We start from the raw sequence: 19402 nt of genomic DNA on the forward strand, positions 1-19402 counted from the left end.
TGCATGCTCTGTGGTGCGAGAAACACCCGGAGCTATCGCACATTTCACAGCAACGTTTGCGAAACCATGCTGAACTACTCCGAAAAAGGGGCTATGTAAGCGGAACGCCTACTCTACCACAGCTAGAACAAGCCGGCAACAGAGACAGAGAGGCGACACTAAGACCAACCGCGGGCAGGCATCCAATAGAAAAAGAGCGATGCTTTCTGACCCGGAGTAACATCAATACCAAGGTTTCTCTCAAGCCTAAAGATCTGGCTGAAATGGATGACGAGCTTCGTGGACATTTGGCCGGAGAATCCGACCTCTGGGCTATCAATTATTGTGTGTATAATGCAGCGAGAGCTTTGGCCGATGCGAACCGTAAAACAAAACCTACGGTTGATCACAAGACCAAAAGACGAATGCATCAACTTGCCATAAAGATAGGCTCAGAAAGACAGTATGCGTCCCGCATTCAGTGTGCGATTGACTACATCACATCTGGCAGGAATTTTACCGCCAAGGTTCGAAAGTTCGCGCGCGAACTCCGGATCCGTTATCACACACTTAACAAGTAAAAACTGCTGACCATCAAGCAGAATATTTTTGAGAGAATACGGATACTATCTGACGCTAAGAGAAGTCTAGAGCGGAGGGAGAGGTGGGTCAGAGAAAATCAACAGTTTCTCTCTGACACATCTCGACTCTTCCAAGACCCTCCAGTTACTGTCGAACGCCCACCCAAACCAGAAGAGTTCAAGCATTTTGGAGAGAAGTCTACGAAGTGCAGCATAGACTGGACGGAGACTCCGGAGTGGTTGGTGGAAGGGCGCACAATACTCCTGCTGAAAATAGGCAACTTAGCTGACCCGAAGAATTACATACCAATCACTTATCTGAACACACTTTATAAGATATTCACAGCTATCCTAAATGATAGGATTGTTCGGGCAATTGAACCTGGTGGCAAGAAATGTATGAACAAAGAGGGTCAAAGAAAGGCGTAGCGGAGTGTCGAAAGAACCTGCTCATCGATAGATGTGTCTGCAAAGATGCAGCATTCTACCAGCGTCACCTATCGATGGCCTAGATTGATTATCGGAAAGCTTTCGATTCGACCTCCCATAGACTTATTATTTGTCTTTTGGAGATCTTAAAGGTTCATCCGCAAATAGTTAGGTGCATAGAGAGATTGATGCCTTTTTGGAAAACCAGATTTACTATCTCATCTGGAAAAAATCATGTGACAACAAGGTCACCTTTAAGAGAGGTGTCTTTCAGGGCGACACCATGAGCCCACTCCTCTTTTGCCTTACATTATTGCCATTATCACTAGCACTTCGCCATTCCGACGGGTGCTTGCGCGGAAAACCTGCAGATCGAAAGTATAAGGTCACTCATCTATTTTACATGGAAGATCTTAAGATCTATGCTAAAAACAAAGAGCAACTACATCTAGCTCTAGGGATTGTCGAACGATATCCGATCGATATGCGCGACTGTACATCTCACGCAGTCAAGGTCGTCGCGGAATATTGAGTCTTGAATGTCTTCACAACAGGATTATTCTGGGTACAGCACATAGAGTTGCAAATGGAAGAGACCCTCTTCTTAAAATGGTCAGGTATCACGAAGGAGTGGGCAAAGGAGCGTTCCTGTACAAAGCAGCGGAGGAGGATGCTAAAACACTCCGACTTAACTTCAGTATTAGGGGTGAGCAAAATGCATCAAATCTGATCTATCTCGAGTACTCACTTCTGAAAGCCCGGATTAAGAAAGCACAAGAGAAAAACTTTCGTGAACAGCTCCTCGCTAAAGGATGCACGGTATCTTCCACAGAAATGTGGAGGATTAGTCAATGTCGCGTGAACTAACGTTTGCTTTCCTTATATCGCCCGGATTGCAGTCTGGCACGGAGGGTTTCATTTTTGCATGCCAAGACGGTGTCATTTCCACTTTAACATACCGTCACCACATTTTGAGCCAAGACATTTCTGATGATAGCTGCAGGGCGTACCATGCACACCCCGAGAATTTAGCTCACATACTATCTAGTTGTCCAACTCACGCGGGAACGACCTACATACAAAGGCACAATGCGGCACTAAGAGTGCTTTATTACCATCTTTGTCACTCATGCGGCATTAACCTTAATATCGCTCCTCTAAATGCTCCTAGGGAAATCGAGTCATTTGTCGAGAATGGGAAGTGCCGCATATACTGACACTATATATTCTCGACAATCGTTTCTGTTGCTTACTCGAGGCCTGACATGGTTCTTCTTGACTTCGAGAAGCGAACCATGTTCGTTATCGAATTTTCGGCACCAGCTGACAAAAAAATCATAACCAAGGAAAATGAAAAGAAAGAGAGGTATCGAGACCTTATAAGGAAGTTGCAATGATTGTCCCCGGAATATTCTTTTAAACTAATCGTGCTTATCATCGGCGCTCTTGGAGGTGCCAAGCTTTTACTCGTTAATGGCCTAAAAAGCATCCCTGCGTGTCAACAATATGCTAAAACACTTGCGGGAAAAATGCAGAAGGCGGTAGATCTTGGGTCGCTCCGTGTTCTTAGGGTGCACGAGGCTTTTGCTGGATCGTCGTATTGATTCCGTTACACACTATTGTTTGTATTGATTAGCCAAATATATTCAATTCTTTAAACTTGTTTGAATTATGACTGATAGATTGATTCTAGCGATAAAAAATCTACGGATGGAGATTGAAAATTGAAGATGATGAAAAAATTGATTTGCAACAATGAACAAAAATCAATTTTTTAAAGAATCGTGCAATTTTAAACCAAAGAAGTAGATCTTCTGCAGGGTTTGCTTATAAATTTTTGGGAGAGTTCGTTTGATTAAAGCCAAATAATTTTTGGCTCAATTCCTTGAAAGAAATCTATTTTCATATTAACATTGCTCAAAGGTTCAGAATCAATTTTTAAAAAAGTACTAATTTTTAACCAAACAGTTTAACTTCTAAACAAGTAGTTAAATTTTAAATCAAGAAGACTTATTTTCTATAAAAGAAGACCAATATGGAAGAGTTTGAAATTACACAATTCCATTTTTCCTTGATTAATTCTTCAAATTTTTTTGAATTATGACTGATGAATTGATTCTCACGTTATATAAACTCTTCGGCGGGAGATTTTAAATCGAAGATGGTGAGATATGTATTTCAAGATTTGAACACTTTCACACGATATGATAAGGTTGAGAACCACTATGGGTCAATTATGTCAATTATGATGAATGTATGTCGCATATCAAAGCCCATGGTTATTCTCAAGTAGATCTAAAATCTAAACTCTAAGCCTTTTGCATCACAGAATCCTTCCTCGAAATTAAACGCTAAGCTACTGTAAATTAAAAATTACACCAGGTTCCGAACATTCGAATTTTTAATTAAAATTTTTATTTTTGTTTATTTTATTAAGTCATTCTCAGTAAAATAATTAAAATATTTAATAAAATAAATTTTAAGTATAAGTTTTTATACAAACAGTTGAATATTTAAATTCTCAACCAAAAAGATAAATTATTCCGCAGGAAGATATATGCTGTATGAACAGTTTTTGAAAAGACAATTTCGTGATAATCACATTTAAAGATTCGTTACGGCATAACTATTAGTTTCAGTGACTTGCCAATCAATCGGCGATTTCGGGTTGACGTAATAAACGTAGTAAACGTAATATCAGCCTTCCCAGAATGTATGGGGCTAAAAAATATACAAACCTATTGTGTAAGAAACATTGCTCCGACCCAAGCGCTCCGACTACCTGATTAGTGACGGTATGCGGGCTCTGAAATTTTTGACAATATCTCCATAAATATTTAATATTTTCCTTTTTCCTTTTTACAGTAAATTTTCAACATATTATACATTCAAAATATAAAAGAAAAATAATCAATTTTTTGGAAATTTTAAAGGTATCTCCTCTACTTACTACCTATTTAGGTTTAGGCTTATTAAGTTTTGAGTGTTTTAACACAAAGGCATCAATAAACCTTTTACAATAGGCAGTTACGCGAAGCAATCTTGGCCAAGAGGAGAATTTAAGCATCAAGTTAAATGAACTTTTGATCACACTCAAAACATGATGACTCTCTAGTGGCTGCTGTTCTAACTTTAATCACGCGGGGGCTGCGTGGCGATATTCAGGCCATTTTGAGGAATGCAAAGTTAACCAAGGTGGACCTTGCCACCATGAGGAATGCCTTATCAATTTTTCGGGCATGAGTCCTCGTGTAGCGCAGTCGGCTGGATTATCTTTAGTAGAAATGTATCACCATTTCGCGCGAGGTAACAGCTCAGGAATTAGGGAAACTCGATTGGCAACAAACAGAGGCCAATTGGAAGGAAGTTCTTCTAGCCCTGCCAAAACTGTTACGGAATCAGCGTGACAGTAAACAGGTCTTTTATCCAAGGACATAGTTTCCATGACAAACTTAAGTTTCTTAGTGAGCAACGCAGCTCCACACAACTCCAAACGGTGAGTTGATACATATTTAACAGGAGCTAGTTTAAATTTAGCCATTAGTAGGCAAACATGAGCCTGTTTTAAATCTTCACTAAGAATTCTAATGTAAATGGAAGCTGAATAAGCTTTTGACGAAGCGTCAGAAAAGCCATGAAGCTCGAGTTCAAAGTTTGTCTACAGTTGTCGTGTCCACCTGGGGGACTTTAAGCGCTTCTAATTTTTCCAGAGAACCATGATAATTTAACCAATGAATTTTAAGATCATCATGTAGTCTGTCGTCCCAGTCGAGTTTACGCAGCCAAAGTTCTTGCATTAAAATTTTTGCCACTATTATGAATGGAGTTATCCAAGCCATAGGATCATACAACTTAGCTATTAATGAAAGAACGATCCGTTTTGTTGGGTTTTCGACTAAAGAAGAAGTGACTTCAAAAGCGAATGAATCGGACTTGGGATCCCAAAATAAACCTAGAACCTTCAGCTGAGACTCCTCCGCTAACGGAAAGTCGATAGCACTTTCGTGTTGTCCCGAAGGACAATCTTCCAATAGTTCGGGTTCATTTGCGGCCCATTTTCGCAAATGGAAACCGCCAGCTTCTAATAACAGTGTTACTTGAGCTCGCGCCTGTTCAGCTTCAATCTGACTATCTGCACCCAACACAGCATCATCGACGTAAATATTATTTTCTAATATAGTTTGGACTAAAGCAAATCTATTTCCTTCATCATAAGCTAATTGATTAACCACTTTGTTAGCCAAATAAGGAGCACAGGCAGTACCGTAAGTAACGGTTAAAAGTATATAAGCGACGAGCCTTTTATCAGGAGAAATCCCAAGGGTCAACTAGAATTTGTCTAAACATTTTTTCAATGTCAGCCATATAAACAAAGAGATGTGATCTCCAATTCATGATGATTGGAACCAAATCATTGAGATTCTTGGGACCGATGTGAAGATGAGAATTCAAGGAAGAGTTATTGGAAGTTAAACTGGAAGCGTTGAAAACAACCCTCAACTTAGTGGTAGAACTACTTTCTCTTAAGATAAAGTGATGAGGCAAATACACAGTTTGTGGGAAACTATCCAATTCCTTTTCTTGAAGAATTTCCATGTGTTAAAGGCTTTCATATTCTGATTAGAAACTGGAGTATTGTAACAATAATTGCGATTTCTCCGATAAACGACGAGTAACTTTATTCAAAACGATCTTAGCTTTCTCCAGGGATGCACCTATTTTTATGGGAGGACCGTTTTTGAAAGGTAAGCGTATCATGTAACGTCCGTCTTTTGTTCGTTGGTAATTCGTGGCGAAATGCTTATCACAAAACATTTCATCATCTGTCAAAGTATTTTTAAAGGGAACTTCCTCCAACTCCCAGAACCTGGTTAAGTCTTCATGGAAGACTTCTGCTGAAATAGCCTGATGTGCTGTAACTGGAATGTTAATTTCTATTTTATTTGTGACTGAAACCGGCCTAGATAATATCCAACCAAAAACGGTACTTTGCGCAGTAAGAGAACCCAATATACCCTGTTGGAGACCAGGAAGTAAGCATGAGCCATATTTATCGGCTCCTAAAATCAAATCAACTTGATGGGAGCTAAGGAGATTTGGATCTGTTAACCCTAATTCTTTTAATTGATCTTCATTCCTCACGTTAGATTTTACAGGAGGAATATATGATGTAAGGTGTAATAATAACAATAAAGCTTGGATGTGGACTTTAGGACAGTTTTTTTGTGTAGGAATTAAATTAAATTCTCCTAACTTTCTTGAAGAACCAATATTAACTTCTCCAATCCCATATACTACTGCGTTAACCTTTTTGTAGCGTGGAATTAATATTTTCATTGCTATCTCGGTAATAAAACAACATTCAGATCCTTGGCCCAGCAAAACTCTAAATCTGTGACTTCTTCCATTTTCAGCTTGGAAGAAAATAACAGCCGTAGCGAGTAAGTTTGAGCGCGATAAATTTGGATGATTCTTCAGAAAATGAAACGAAACTTCATCGTCTGCTTCTTTAAGCGAAACATGATTCTAGCCCACCCCCAGGGCGGAATTTCCGGGATCATTTGATTTTGACGCAAGAGAACCTGAAACTGCCAATTGAGAATTAAGCGATGCAGAGTTAATTGGTGGTAAGGTGGGATTTTAATTATAATCATCTGAATGCAACAGGCAATTATGTCTTCTACCGCACTTGTAACAGTTGAATTTACTAACATAATTATGTGGTCGATGTCCAGGCGTGAGAAAATTATAACAACAATAATTATTTGTAGCAACTTCCCTATGCCTGTCCACAGACAGAGCTTTGAATTGGTTGCATTTAAATAAAGAGTGATTATCCTTACTAAGGAGACACTTTGAGCTAGAAGTTGCATTGTGGCTTTTAACTCTCGATTGTTTTGAAGCCTTACTCTTTTCTTGAGAACTCGCACCAGGCTTTGAAGCTTTAATAGCCTCCAAAATACGTATGCGAGTCTCCAAAAATGAGTCAAGTTGCTGATAAGTGGGATAATCAGTGCTAGAACCAATATGCATCTCCCATTCCTTGAAAGTACTAATATCAAACTTCTTAACCATTATAAAAACAAGTAAATCACTCCAATGTTCTGTTAAGCGTTTAAGATTTTTTGAGAGTCGCCAATGACTCATTTGTTTTATCGCGTAATTTTTTAAAGTCTTCTAGAATATTATTCGAAACATTAGGACGATTGATAAAGGCTTGTAAATGAGTTGAGATTAAAGCTTTCTTGTTGTCAAATCTGGTCTTTATCGATTCCCAAGCGGAGATAAAGTTAGCATCAGTTATCGAAATATTTCATAAAAAACCTTTAGCTTCGCCCTTTAAGGACAATTTCAAATAGTATAATCTTGTTACATTTGGCAAGGAATCGTTTGGAATTATCAAAGCATTAAATAAATCGTGAAAGTTCTCCCAATCCTTGAAGTCTCATGAAAACTCCTGTAAAATGATTTGAGGAAGTTTAGCAGGCAAGGAATCATGACGAATAATTTGAGACTGATTTAAACTTTCATTAGCCTTAGTCTCAAGAGTAAGCAAGACCAATTTATTATATAAAACATCTCGCGCATTGATATAAGCATCTTCAATAGTGAGATACTTAGACTTTGTGAAATATTCCAATTTCTGACGCTCAGTCGACGCAGTTCCAGCTTTAATCTCCAGATGCAGAGTTTCACAACTCTTCCAGCGTTGGTCAAGAATTTCTCTCCGGGATTTGACAGTAGCCACTGTTAGATTGGGTTTTCCAATTTTCTTAAAATTGGTTTCAGTGCGTAGAATCGCCTGAGAAATCTCTGATAACTCAGAGAATGGATCCATTTTAACAAAAGGAGCAATTGAAATTGACAATTGCTGATTACTCAGATAAAATAGAGAAGTCTTAATTTGAAAACTGAAGAACTTATTTACTTTAGTTTTGAAGTACTCTGACAATGCGAGCAAATTTGAGTGTGCGAGAGCATAATAATTAATAAAATGTCAATAAATCATCACTGAAATACTACGGTCTGAATTATTATTATTTTGTTTGCCAGAAAGAGCCTCTCTCATCATGGGTACATTAAAGTTGTCATCTTACCACTGAAGAAGGTTAGAAATCGATGAAGTCTAAAATTAAGTGTGTTGACAATCATCTAAATATCAGCTGGCAAACCTGTTATTTCTTCCTTCAGGCGAAGAATAATGAAAGACCGATCCGGTGAAGAATGACAACATGAAAGAGAACAGTACAGACTGTTTAGACAAGGACGACTGCATTATAGTACGTGCGAAGATGTTGTCACCAGCATATCCTTGCTATGTGATCTCAAGCCGTCAAATTTTTCACTTAGTTCCTGTACTTTCACTAAATAAGTCAATTTCTGGCTTTTATTTCCATGAATATCCGGTGTCTTGTTAGGTGTTCCTGACGGGAGCGATTCAACCATATGGTGCCAGATATTTTGTAAACAATGAATCATCACCACATTACCAAAATCTATTTATTGAGAGTTATGTCCAACCAGTCGAAAAATCAAGCCTTTTTATATAGTGAATGGTGTCCACAAATATAATTCAGGTATTCTAAGAAAATTTATACATTGGGAAATTTGAGTATCTTTTAACTCATACAACCTGAACGTTTCCACCTATAAAAAATCTCCAGGACTTACCTCTTAGATTGTTTATCTTGACTTCTCGTCATCTACATTCCATTTTTCACGTCCTCTTGGATAACTAGCCCATTATCAGTGCTCCCAATTCTGCTAACCAGTCGTACTGCGTATGTGAGGCACCAGCAGCGTTGTTGTTTCTTGATCGAGCGCTTATTTGATATCATTAAATATGCAAATCAATTGTTCACAATATATAATAATTATAAGGTACAAGAAAAATTTAATAATTTCAAAAAGCGCGCCATTTGAAGTCAATGAGAATGTCGATGCGAGCCATTCGCAGTACACTTGGGAAGCCAAATTATGAGCAATAATACCCGCTGTACGTGGTGGTCTCATTTAAAAAACCTACACTTTGCAAAACCCTACGCAAAACTTGATTAGAATCTATACTCTAAACTCGTAATGTGCTTGTGCTTGAGTTTATAACTCATTTCATGTTATTTTCCATTGTCTGTTAATTATTCTTTTTGAACAGTGAAACATATCTTGATTTCATTATATGCAATGAAAAGAATGCTTTGAAATCCTTTCCGATGAAAGTCCCCGCGTAGCACAGTCGGCCTGATTGTCCTTGGTAAACATAAAACGCAATTTGAGAAAGTATTTGAGAAGTTCCACTTCAGATTTAACCATTCATTAGCAGACATGGGAATTATTTAACTGTTCACTGAGAACTCTGAGACAGCAGCAACTTAATATTACTACTATTCTTCCACCATGAGAGCACCATAATATTATTTGATAATTTCTATCACGAGGATCTATCAAAATTTGTCTCAATGTTTTTTGAATATCAGCCATGAAAATAACGAGAAGATCTGCAGTTGAACTTGATGCATTAAATACAACTCTTAACTTTCTAATAGAACTACATTTTCTCAAAATCGGGTGGTGTAAAAATACATAATCTGACTGGAATTATCTAACTCTTTTTCATTCACAAGTTCCATATATCCTAGCTTTTCATATGAAGTTAAGAAATCTGAATTGTTTTTGAACAATTTTAAATTTTCAGTTGAACGGTATTGGAACCTTATCAAATACAAATTTTACTTCAGGAAAGTAAGTACAGATTTCTATTGGCCGCTCATTCTTAAATGGTATATGTATTAAGTACCACTCATCGTTTATACATTGGTGAGTCATGAATAAATGTTCTTCATGAAGCTTTTTATTGTCAGTCAAAGGTTCTCTATTTGGAACTTCTTCCAATTCCAAAAACTTAGGGAAGTCTTGATGTGAAACTTCAGAAGTTTTACTCTGATATAACGTAAGTGGAATACATGTCTCTATTTTATTCGCAATTACTCGAGCCAACAAAATGCAATCCAAAACGGTAGATTGAGCAATAAGAGTACCTTATACACCCTGTTATTGACCAAGTAATAAGCAAGCGTCATATTTTTCAGCGCCTAAAATAAAATTTTTGGTTGAGAACTGAAGGTTTTAGGATCAGCTACCTTCAATTCAGGCAAAGCGGTTTCATTTTCCCGATAAGGTATTTCAGGCGACGTATAAGAGGTAAGACGTAGCAATACTGAGGCTTAAATAAGAACTTTCGGGCAATGCATTTCCGTAAGAAGTAAATGTAATCGTGCTAGTATTCTGGAAAAGCCAATATTAACTCCACAAAGTACATGAACCGCAGTTTAGCCTTCTGGAAACTATGATTCAAAATTTACATCAACCTTTCTGAGGTAAAACAACATTCCGAACCTTCATCCGATAAAACTAACATTTATGAAATGCAATGAAAGATGATTGTCTGAGCCATTATTAAATGATACATTATTTGCTCTCCTCGTCAAGATCAAGATCTATACTAAAAATGCTTTTAACTGAATCTAGCTCAAAGGATTGTCTAAGAGTATACTCGGAAGATTGAAATGGAGTTTAGATTAGAAAAATGCGTCCAGATGCATTTGAAGCAAGGACGATTTACTGGCATCTCCATGGACCCCGAGATCGCTGAGAAGCGCTGAACGACACCTTCGTGTTGGAGAGACTTACCTTTCCGCGACTTTACACCTCACGCCGTGAAGGTGGTCGCGGAATACTGAATCTTGAATTTCTCCATAACATAATCATTTTGGGTAGAGCGCATATATTCGCAAATCGACGAGATAGTCTAGAAGGCTGCTGAAATAGCAACCTTTATTTCAATATCAGGGTGAGCAAAGTACATCAAACATTATCTATCTCGAGTCCTCACTCATCAAGGCTCGGATGAAGAAAGAACAGGAAGAACAATTCAGTGAACAGCTCCTTGACCCCGGGTGCTTACGAGAACAAAGAGCACAATGCGGAACTAAGCGTGCTTTATAAACGGTTTTTCTATATGGCATTAGCCTTAATACCGCTCTGGCAAACGCACCAAAGGATCCCTGCTTGACCACGAAATGCCAAAACTCTAGGTGGAAAAATGCAGTAGGTCATCCTTGGGTCGTTCCCTGTATTCAGCGTGCACGAGACTTTCCGCCCGTTCGTCGTATTGATTTCGTCCAGAAGTGTCTCCTGCCCCGTTAGTTGCTGTTTTTTTTTGGTGCAGCAAATGTGTGCTTAATCCCATTATTCTTAACAAATTTTGGAAATTCTTGGCTAGTAAATTGTGATCTCGAATCCGTGACCAAATGATGCAGAAAATCTTGAGCTGTAAATAATTCTTCGAATTTGCTGACCGTGGCTGAAGCTGACATACTACTTGCAATAAATATTTCAGGCCATTTAGAATATGCATTAATTACAATAAGAAAGGTATGTCCCAAAAATCGACCTGCAAAATCTGCATGAATACGATGCCAAGGTCTATCTGGCCAACGCCACAGAGTCTCTTGCGTCTTGATAGAATCATCTTTAACATCTACCCGATCTTTACATCGTTTTGCTACCATTTCTATATCGTTATCTATACCTGGCCACCATACAAATAATCTGGCCACGCTCTTCATTTTAACTATACCGAAATAACAGGCATTTAGTTCGTTTATAACATTCGCTTTTAATCTGTCGGGTATAATTACGCGGCATCCCCACATGATGTATAATTCCTACTTTCATTATTAACTTTTACTTCCTGCTCTATTTCCGGAATTGGCAATCTGGATAAGCGTTCTGCACTTGCATTATAATTGGATCGAAAACAATCAATTTCATAATTAAATTCTGACAAAAAATAAGCCCAATGTTGCAAACAATTCGCGCCTAATAAAGGAATACCTTTTTTGGACCTAGTATACGAAATAACGGCCTACTGTCAGTACGTATAATAAAATGCCTAGCATAAAGGAAATCGTGAAATATCTCAGGCAAATATCTCACCGTTAATCAAACATATGAATCTGTGACCGAATCGTTGGCATTCTGCAGTCCAGATTATAAAACAAATTTACAGAGACATTTTATCAATCACTTTTAAAACAATAAAACTTATGTTTTAGCCAAGGAGTGGTTGGTATCAGTTTAAAAGGTAGAACAAACGAAGTTTTTGAGCAGCTTCCAAGAATGCACTGGGTTAGACCATTGAGAAATTGGAATCCCTATCTGAGATAATCCGGGGTATGTTTTTGATGCTTGATGTTTATACTCGGTGTTCCAAAAATCAAAGAGAAAGTTTGAACGCTTACCAGTAACTCCTTCGTACGAGAGGGAGAAAGAGGCAACAATAATTCCATTCATGCTTCCAGGACCGGCTATATCCTGACAACAATGTGGAGAACAAGGAGCCTTTGCTTCTAACTGCAGGTGTTTATTGTACTCTTCGATATTCCTGATAAAAAATAAAATACGTGTAACGGTTCGTCTCGCTCTACCTGCCTGTTGTCCCACCGGACGCTTCAGTCTTGCCAGGCTTTCGGAGTTGGGGCAGGTTTTATAAGAAAACGAACAACGGTTTATGATACAAAAAGAGAAACAATATATTTTCCTATAAATTACAATGCTAAGCTGTCAGCGTGAATGTGAGAAAGTGTATGTTAAGTGGTATGCTACGCGTCAGGTGACGGTGTTGGAGGCGACGGATCGGAGCGCGTGATGTCGCGGGCATGTCTCTCCGGAGCGGTGGTTTTAGGATTGCCCTGACTCTGTACTCTGTAAACAAAATAAAGGGGCGTCGGGTTAGCTGACGGTCATGCGCGCGAGGAGTCGGGGAACCAGGTCACCTCCCCGCGGTCGGTTCAGGTCAGGTACAGGAGGGGAGGATGTCGTGGCCCCGACTCCCCCCGGGGCAGGAGTTCATCCTGGGGTCGTACTCTTTGCGTCGGCAAGGGAGCCGCGGGTAGGCCGGTTAGGGGCACCTGACGCCGTCGTACCCTGAACTCAAAGGGCGGCCACAGGGGCACCTGTCAACCGCCGGTCAAGTCGGCTACGGGGAATGGGCGCAGGAGGACACTAGGGGACGAGGAAGGTTGTATGGTCGCCTGCTGGGAGAGTCGCACGGCCAGAGGAGTTGCATCGGGTGAGAGATCCCCGATGTTACTCGGTTCACCGCACCCGACGAACTGCCCGTTTTTGCGTCGCGCAACTAGGTATATAGCCGGTGTCTGCGCGACGCGTCGGTGCACTGGATGGTGGTGAGTGGAAAGGAGCAACATCGGTGGACTGGTGTGTGCGTGGCCTGGGTGCTATGTAACGGCACGTTACCTACGAAAAGACATAAAAGCCAATAAATTTCTGTTTCAAATAGTAAGATTTGTATGGTCTTGGATCTCAGATAACACGAGATAAGATTAAGACATTATGCAAGTACAGAAGATCCAAGGTATTACAAATGTTACATATTTTACTTCGGCGGCTAAAAGATTCTTACAATTCTATAGCCAAAGTACGATAAGTTTGAACGTCTTTCAATGACTTGTGTGCGTTAGTACATATGGTTATGTTTTGCATTTATTCGTCCTTCTAATAGCTCAAGGACAACAATAATGTAAAAGATCTTTTTTTTCACGGTTAAACCAATCAAAGGCCCATTTCCACATCCATCTAGGATCCCGCATATACACAGATAGGCAGCATAATTTCTTGATCGGTGTTAAATCCATATAAGAACTTATAAGCCCCTTCTTAGGACTAGATAAGATCAAAGACCACCAAGTGGAGCAGTAAGAACATTTGCGACAAACGGTAAACAGTGGAACATCAACTGTGCCTGCTGAGGATGCTTTGGCTAGCGTTAGCTATTTGCAGCCAACCACCTCGACAGAAATACCGTAGGAGAGCATTAATTGGGATGCCACAATGAAAGAGGAATTGATGCGTCTCTATTACGAAAGTACGAAGTTTGAAACGAAAATGGAAAAAGGATACAATTTAAGAACGAAATTTGCTACAAAGTATCCTCATATACAATAAGTCGCACTAAGAGATCCTATCGCTCAGGTGAAGGACATCAAGACTAATCTACACGTTGCAGAAGACCGATCAATGGAAATTAAATAACAGGTGGATTTGGCGTGGAAAAACGACGGCAATAAACATCAGTTAGAGGAAGCCGCGTCAAACGGTCAAGCAGGATCAATTGACGTTCTTCCTCAACCTACTGATAATTCAACACCACCACATCCTTCAGAGGTGAATTGCCTTATACAACCAGAGGCAGAAGCAGAGGTTCATCAACCAAAAAAGCGACGAAAACAGACATACCATATGAACAGAGATGTTATGCTTTTTTATTTTTTGGCAGAGAAATGTGGGCAAAGTGTGAGGAGAGAATATCATAGATCATTCTTACTTAAATACCTAGAGCTAGCCACAAAAATAAATAGCAGAATCTGGCAGATCAAAAACGCTCAATATCGGTAAACAGACTGCTTTCGGGAGTTGAAATAGCTGCTATCAAAATGATAGTGGAACAGCAGCTTTCTAATGATGAACTCGCCTTGGAAGATATGGATAACGATGACTTGACTAATGCTGAAGACATATAGTAGTTGCTAAGGATAATGAACATCATATGCCGGACCCATTAGATCCACATCCGGATATTACTAATTATAAGGTGGATAGGGAAATCTCAGAAACACTACAGCACATTGAAAGGAATTTCGGTCATGCTTTACCAGAGTTCAGAAATGTAGAACCAACACTAAGACATTATCTGCCCAAAATGAAAATCACAAGGGATCTGCGTGCACTAATGGCACATCACGACAGCAGGGTTTTACCTACGTATTTGAACGTAGCACAAACTGCGTTAGAGGTGCAAACTCTTGTATACCGTGCAAATGTTGCAACCTTTAGAACGTTGGGCCGGAAAACTAGGCCTGCAAATGCAGTTTTTGTCCCAGCAAGGGATGGAAATCCACAATGGAAGATCAGGTTGGATATGGATGTCAGCAAAGTAAGGTGCAAATTGGGTCGATTAACTCAATATAAAAAAATTAAATAGAACCAGAAAGCTGATAAACCATGTTACTTAAATCATCCACCTTGGCACATCGAGACATTAACACCAGCAATATTGGAAGAAATTTCAGATTCTCAACGACAGAGAGTTGAGGTTTTTTCTGCCAGACTGCGTCGCTACAAGAAAAGTAGTGCACGAAGGGAACAAAATCAAAACTTTCAGATAGATGAAAGAAGGTTCTATCGTAAACTGAGAGTAAAGCCATATGACCAGTAAGACACCGAAGTCCCCGAAGTCGGGTGTTTGGGGATAAATGAACAGATGCAATTTGGATACTGCGTGGTTCAAACTGGAGGAAGCAAGGGCAAGTAATAGCCCTGAAATCCAACTGACCAACATGACAGCTTTAGATTTTTCAGCGGTCTTGAAAAGTGCAAGTAATTGGAAAGCTCCAGGTCCGGATATGGTGCACAACTTCTGGTACAAATACCGGACGAGTTTGCATCTTGCGTTGGCAAGGTGTTTTTAGAAGATCATTGAATACCCAGATCTAATGCCAAGCTTTATGCTCCAGGGTATTACGTATATGTTACCATAAAAACCAGACGCTCAAAATCCATCTGACTTTAGACCGATAGCCAGTCTTCCAACAATTTATAAATGTCTTACAGCTATCATTGCAGATAAGGAATATTCTCATTGCGACGAGCATGACATTCTTACAGAAGAACAAAAAGGATGTTGGAAAAACTCGCTAGACTGTAAAGATCTAGTCACCATAGACGCTGTTGCCATGACTTAAGCTCGTAAGCATAAAAGGAACTTACAAATGTTATACATTGACTACAAGCAAGCGTTTCATTCCGTGCCGCATGACTATTTGCTTGAATTCTTAAAACTTTGAAACATCAGCCCACGCATTATGGAATTTCTAAACCATGCGATGAGGCTCTGCGGTACAAGAATCAAGTATATTTCATGGAGACTCCTTCAGTGCACTATGGTTCTGTTTAGCGTTGATTCCATTGAGCAAAATACTAAACAGCATGTCTCATGGGTTCCTAATTCATGATAATGAGGATGGTCATCAAGTGACCCATCTTCTTGACATGGATGACCTCAAGTTGTACGCTAGTTCAGCCAAGAAACTGCAGCAAGTGATCGATGCCACACAGCAGTTTTATAATGATATCCAAATGAAGTTCGGACTAGATAAATGTAGAATAGTGCATTTAATCAGAGGGGAATTAGGGACGGCAGATTTAGAGAACGAGTTCGAAAATGACATCGAGGCAAGGGCTGCAGGCTAATCATATAAATATCTGCGTATTCTTGAATCTAAGGGTATTCAACATACGATAGTTAAGACAAGCCTAATGACTGCCTTCACTACGAGACTCAAATTAATTATGAAGAGTTTTCTCAACTCGGCCAACAAAATTAGGGCAATCAATACATATGCCATCCCTGTCCACACGTACACCTTCAGGGTCATAAAATAATCTAACACCGACATTGAAAAGTTAAATAGAATTGTTCGCGTAGAAATGACGAAGCACCGAATGCATCACAGAAATTCAGCGATTGAAAGGGTAGTTTTACCGCGATATTTAGGGGGTAGGGGCGTTGCAGATGTCAAAAAACTGTGTGAGTCACAAGTTATACAGTAGCGAGACTATTTTAACAGAGAACGAAATATTGCGCTTTACAGTATCATCTGTCAAGCGGATCTTGACTACACGCCTTTAAATTTTTACTCAGATAGGGTCTTGAATATCAGGGCAGAAGCCATAGAGGAATTATAAATACAATGGACATACCAACGAATCCATCGAGCACATTATTGATGGCTGTCGCGTAATATCTGAGAAAGAATATACGCACAGACATAATGATGTAGCGGGCATTATACATAAACAACTTTCCCTAAACCTAAGACTCTTAAAAGAATGGATATCCTTCTATAGATACATTCCAATGTCCGTTTTAGAAAGCGAAGATTACATTTTATATTGTGATGTTACTATCCAAAGGGATCATTACATCCGGGTCAATCGACCTGACATCGTGATGCGACAAAAAAAGGTGGAAGAGTCTACATCATCGAAATTGCTCATAATTGTATACCTGCAACATCATCGTAGGAGGTTTCAAGCATCTTATTAAATTAATTGAATTAACTTATCACATTCTAGTCTCATCAGTCACTCGACTGAATCCGTGGCTATGATGTATAACGGGGTTCACTCAAGTAAAAGTTTAATAAAACATGGAAATATATGTTTATGAAACACGTTCTTGGTTTTTCACTCTTACTTTTCTCACTTTGCCCCACTGTGCAGCAGTTCATGTTTGAGTTATACAGAAAAAATACTAGGGATAACAAAGTCAGGCACCCTCCGTGCCCGACTTCGATCAGGGTGACTTGAAGAAAGCATACATTAACTTATACGATATCGACTAATCCTTAACATTTCTGTAGAAGATACCGTGCATCTTCTTGCCGAGGTGATTTCATGGACGTTTTTCTCGTGTTCTTTCTTAATCCGGGCTTTCAGAAGTGAATACTGGAGATGGTTAAGATTTGATGCATTTTGCTTACCCTGCTATTGAAGTTAACGCCAAGTATTTCAGCAGCCTTCTCTGCTGCTTTGTATAGAAACGTTCCTGTGCTTACTTTTTCGTGCTTTCTGAGCATTTTAAGAAGAGGGTCTCGTCCATTAGCAACTATATATACCAGAATAATTATGTTGTGAAGACATCCAAGATTCAGTATTCTGCGACTACCTTGGCGGCGTGAGATTAGGGTCGCTGAACAGAAGACTTAAGGTGCATGATTTTGTTCATGAGAATAACCTTTCGTATCCTGATGTCAAGGGATCTCAGCTCACCCTTCGTCCGTGGAACTACTACAAATGAATAGAGTACTACCCAGACAGTGGGCATGTTCGTTGGAGATACTTTTTTCCTCCCCGACAGTTCGGAAGACCAAATCTGCCGAATTAGACGTTTCTATCTGTTTTGGATAGTATATTTTAATAGATCTTACGTCTTAGAACTAGGTGTAGTTCCTTTTTACTTTTAGCATAGATGTTAAGATCCTCAATGTAAAATACATGAGGGACTTTATGCTATTGATTTTTAGGTTTACCGCAAAATTACCGTTTGGAATGGCAAAGTGCTAGAGATAGTGGCAATAATGCGAGGCAAAAGAGGAGTGGGCTCATGATGTCACCCTGAAAGACACCTCTCCGAAAGGTGACCATGTTAGTTGTCACACGATGTTTTCAGGATGCGATAGTAAACCTGGTTTTCCAAAGCGGCATCCATCCCTCTATGCACTTCACGATGTGCGGATTGAAACCTTTAAGCTTTCCAAAAGACAGATGATAAGTCTATAGGAGGTTGAATCGAACGCTTTCCGGTTCAATCTAGGCCATCCATAAGTAGCGCTAGTAAGATACATGCGGATTCATTTGGAATTAATTTGATCAAAAATGTCCGATTTATGCGGATTCAATCGGAAGTATTTTTTATTAAACTTGCTACTCATTCGGGATGAATTTTGTAGCAACATTCGGAATCATGCATATTGGTTCAGACTGAAATATTACAAGAACTCCTACGGAGTAAGACGGACCTCTTACGAATTTTACCCGAGCCTAATGAAGTTTCAGGGATATTATGTATCTATAGTAAGTAAGTATTACCTTCTTCTAAGTTTTCTTCAGAAAAGCTAAATTTAAACATAGCTTTGTACCGAATCTTCTTATTTTAATAAATTTTTTATCTACAGCTGCAGAAGGTCCTCCAATTGTAATCTGGTATACAACAGTTCCATAAGAGCACGCTTCTCTGAAATAATATGAAAATAAGATAATGGCTACAAAAAATCTGACTTCTGAAAGAGCGGTATTATTGCAAGTTACTCTGAGATATGCTAGATCAAAGTAGTCGTAAATGTTACTAGATACTACAGACGTTCATTTTTTTCAAAGCATATCTGAGCAGGCGCGAAATGTGTTAAGTCTGTGGGATACTCGACACCCGAAACTATATCAGGTGTGGAATTCTAAATATAATTTTCCTTATATATGTCCTCCCTCCTCAACCCTCTCGGCCAACTTATCCCACCAATTATTAAAAAATTCTACATCTTTTTTTAATTAAAGGTAATCAAATTGTTAAGTAATCTGGGGGGGGGGAGTGAAATTTTTTTATTTAGATTTTTTTGTATTTATTAAACGAAAAGTATGTGAAAAAGAGCAATTTTACACTTTTTTTAGTCTACAGGGGCGACTTCCAGAAATTACGAAACTCCTTTAATCCACGCAGGGGTATTCAAAGAATACAGATAACCTGCACGCAATAATGAACCTAATTGTTATAAACGACC

The 19402-nt window shown here is 39.1% G+C and overlaps 1 protein-coding gene across 7 annotated transcripts in view; it reads right to left on the reverse strand.

The window, feature by feature from the left end:
* The window catches only part of LOC117175710 (histidine protein methyltransferase 1 homolog), a 195262-nt gene that overhangs the window by 88469 nt on the left and 87391 nt on the right, over positions 1-19402 (reverse strand). For 4 of the 7 annotated variants that reach the window (XM_033365477.1, XM_033365476.1, XM_033365475.1 and 1 more), the window contains 2 exons: positions 18717-18861; positions 12290-12432 (listed from right to left, as the gene is read on the reverse strand). The exons of 1 other annotated variant lie outside the window; for it this stretch is intronic. In XM_033365477.1, the coding sequence (XP_033221368.1) occupies positions 12290-12341 (52 nt within the window). In that variant the 5' untranslated portion in view covers positions 12342-12432; positions 18717-18861. Of the gene's footprint in view, positions 1-3727; positions 3796-12289; positions 12433-18716; positions 18862-19402 lie in introns of all 7 variants that reach the window. 2 more of the 7 variants (XM_033365479.1, XM_033365478.1) reach the window with 2 other exon arrangements.

Source organism: Belonocnema kinseyi, chromosome 6, assembly GCF_010883055.1.
Source record: "Belonocnema kinseyi isolate 2016_QV_RU_SX_M_011 chromosome 6, B_treatae_v1, whole genome shotgun sequence".
Lineage (NCBI taxonomy): Eukaryota > Metazoa > Arthropoda > Insecta > Hymenoptera > Cynipidae > Belonocnema > Belonocnema kinseyi.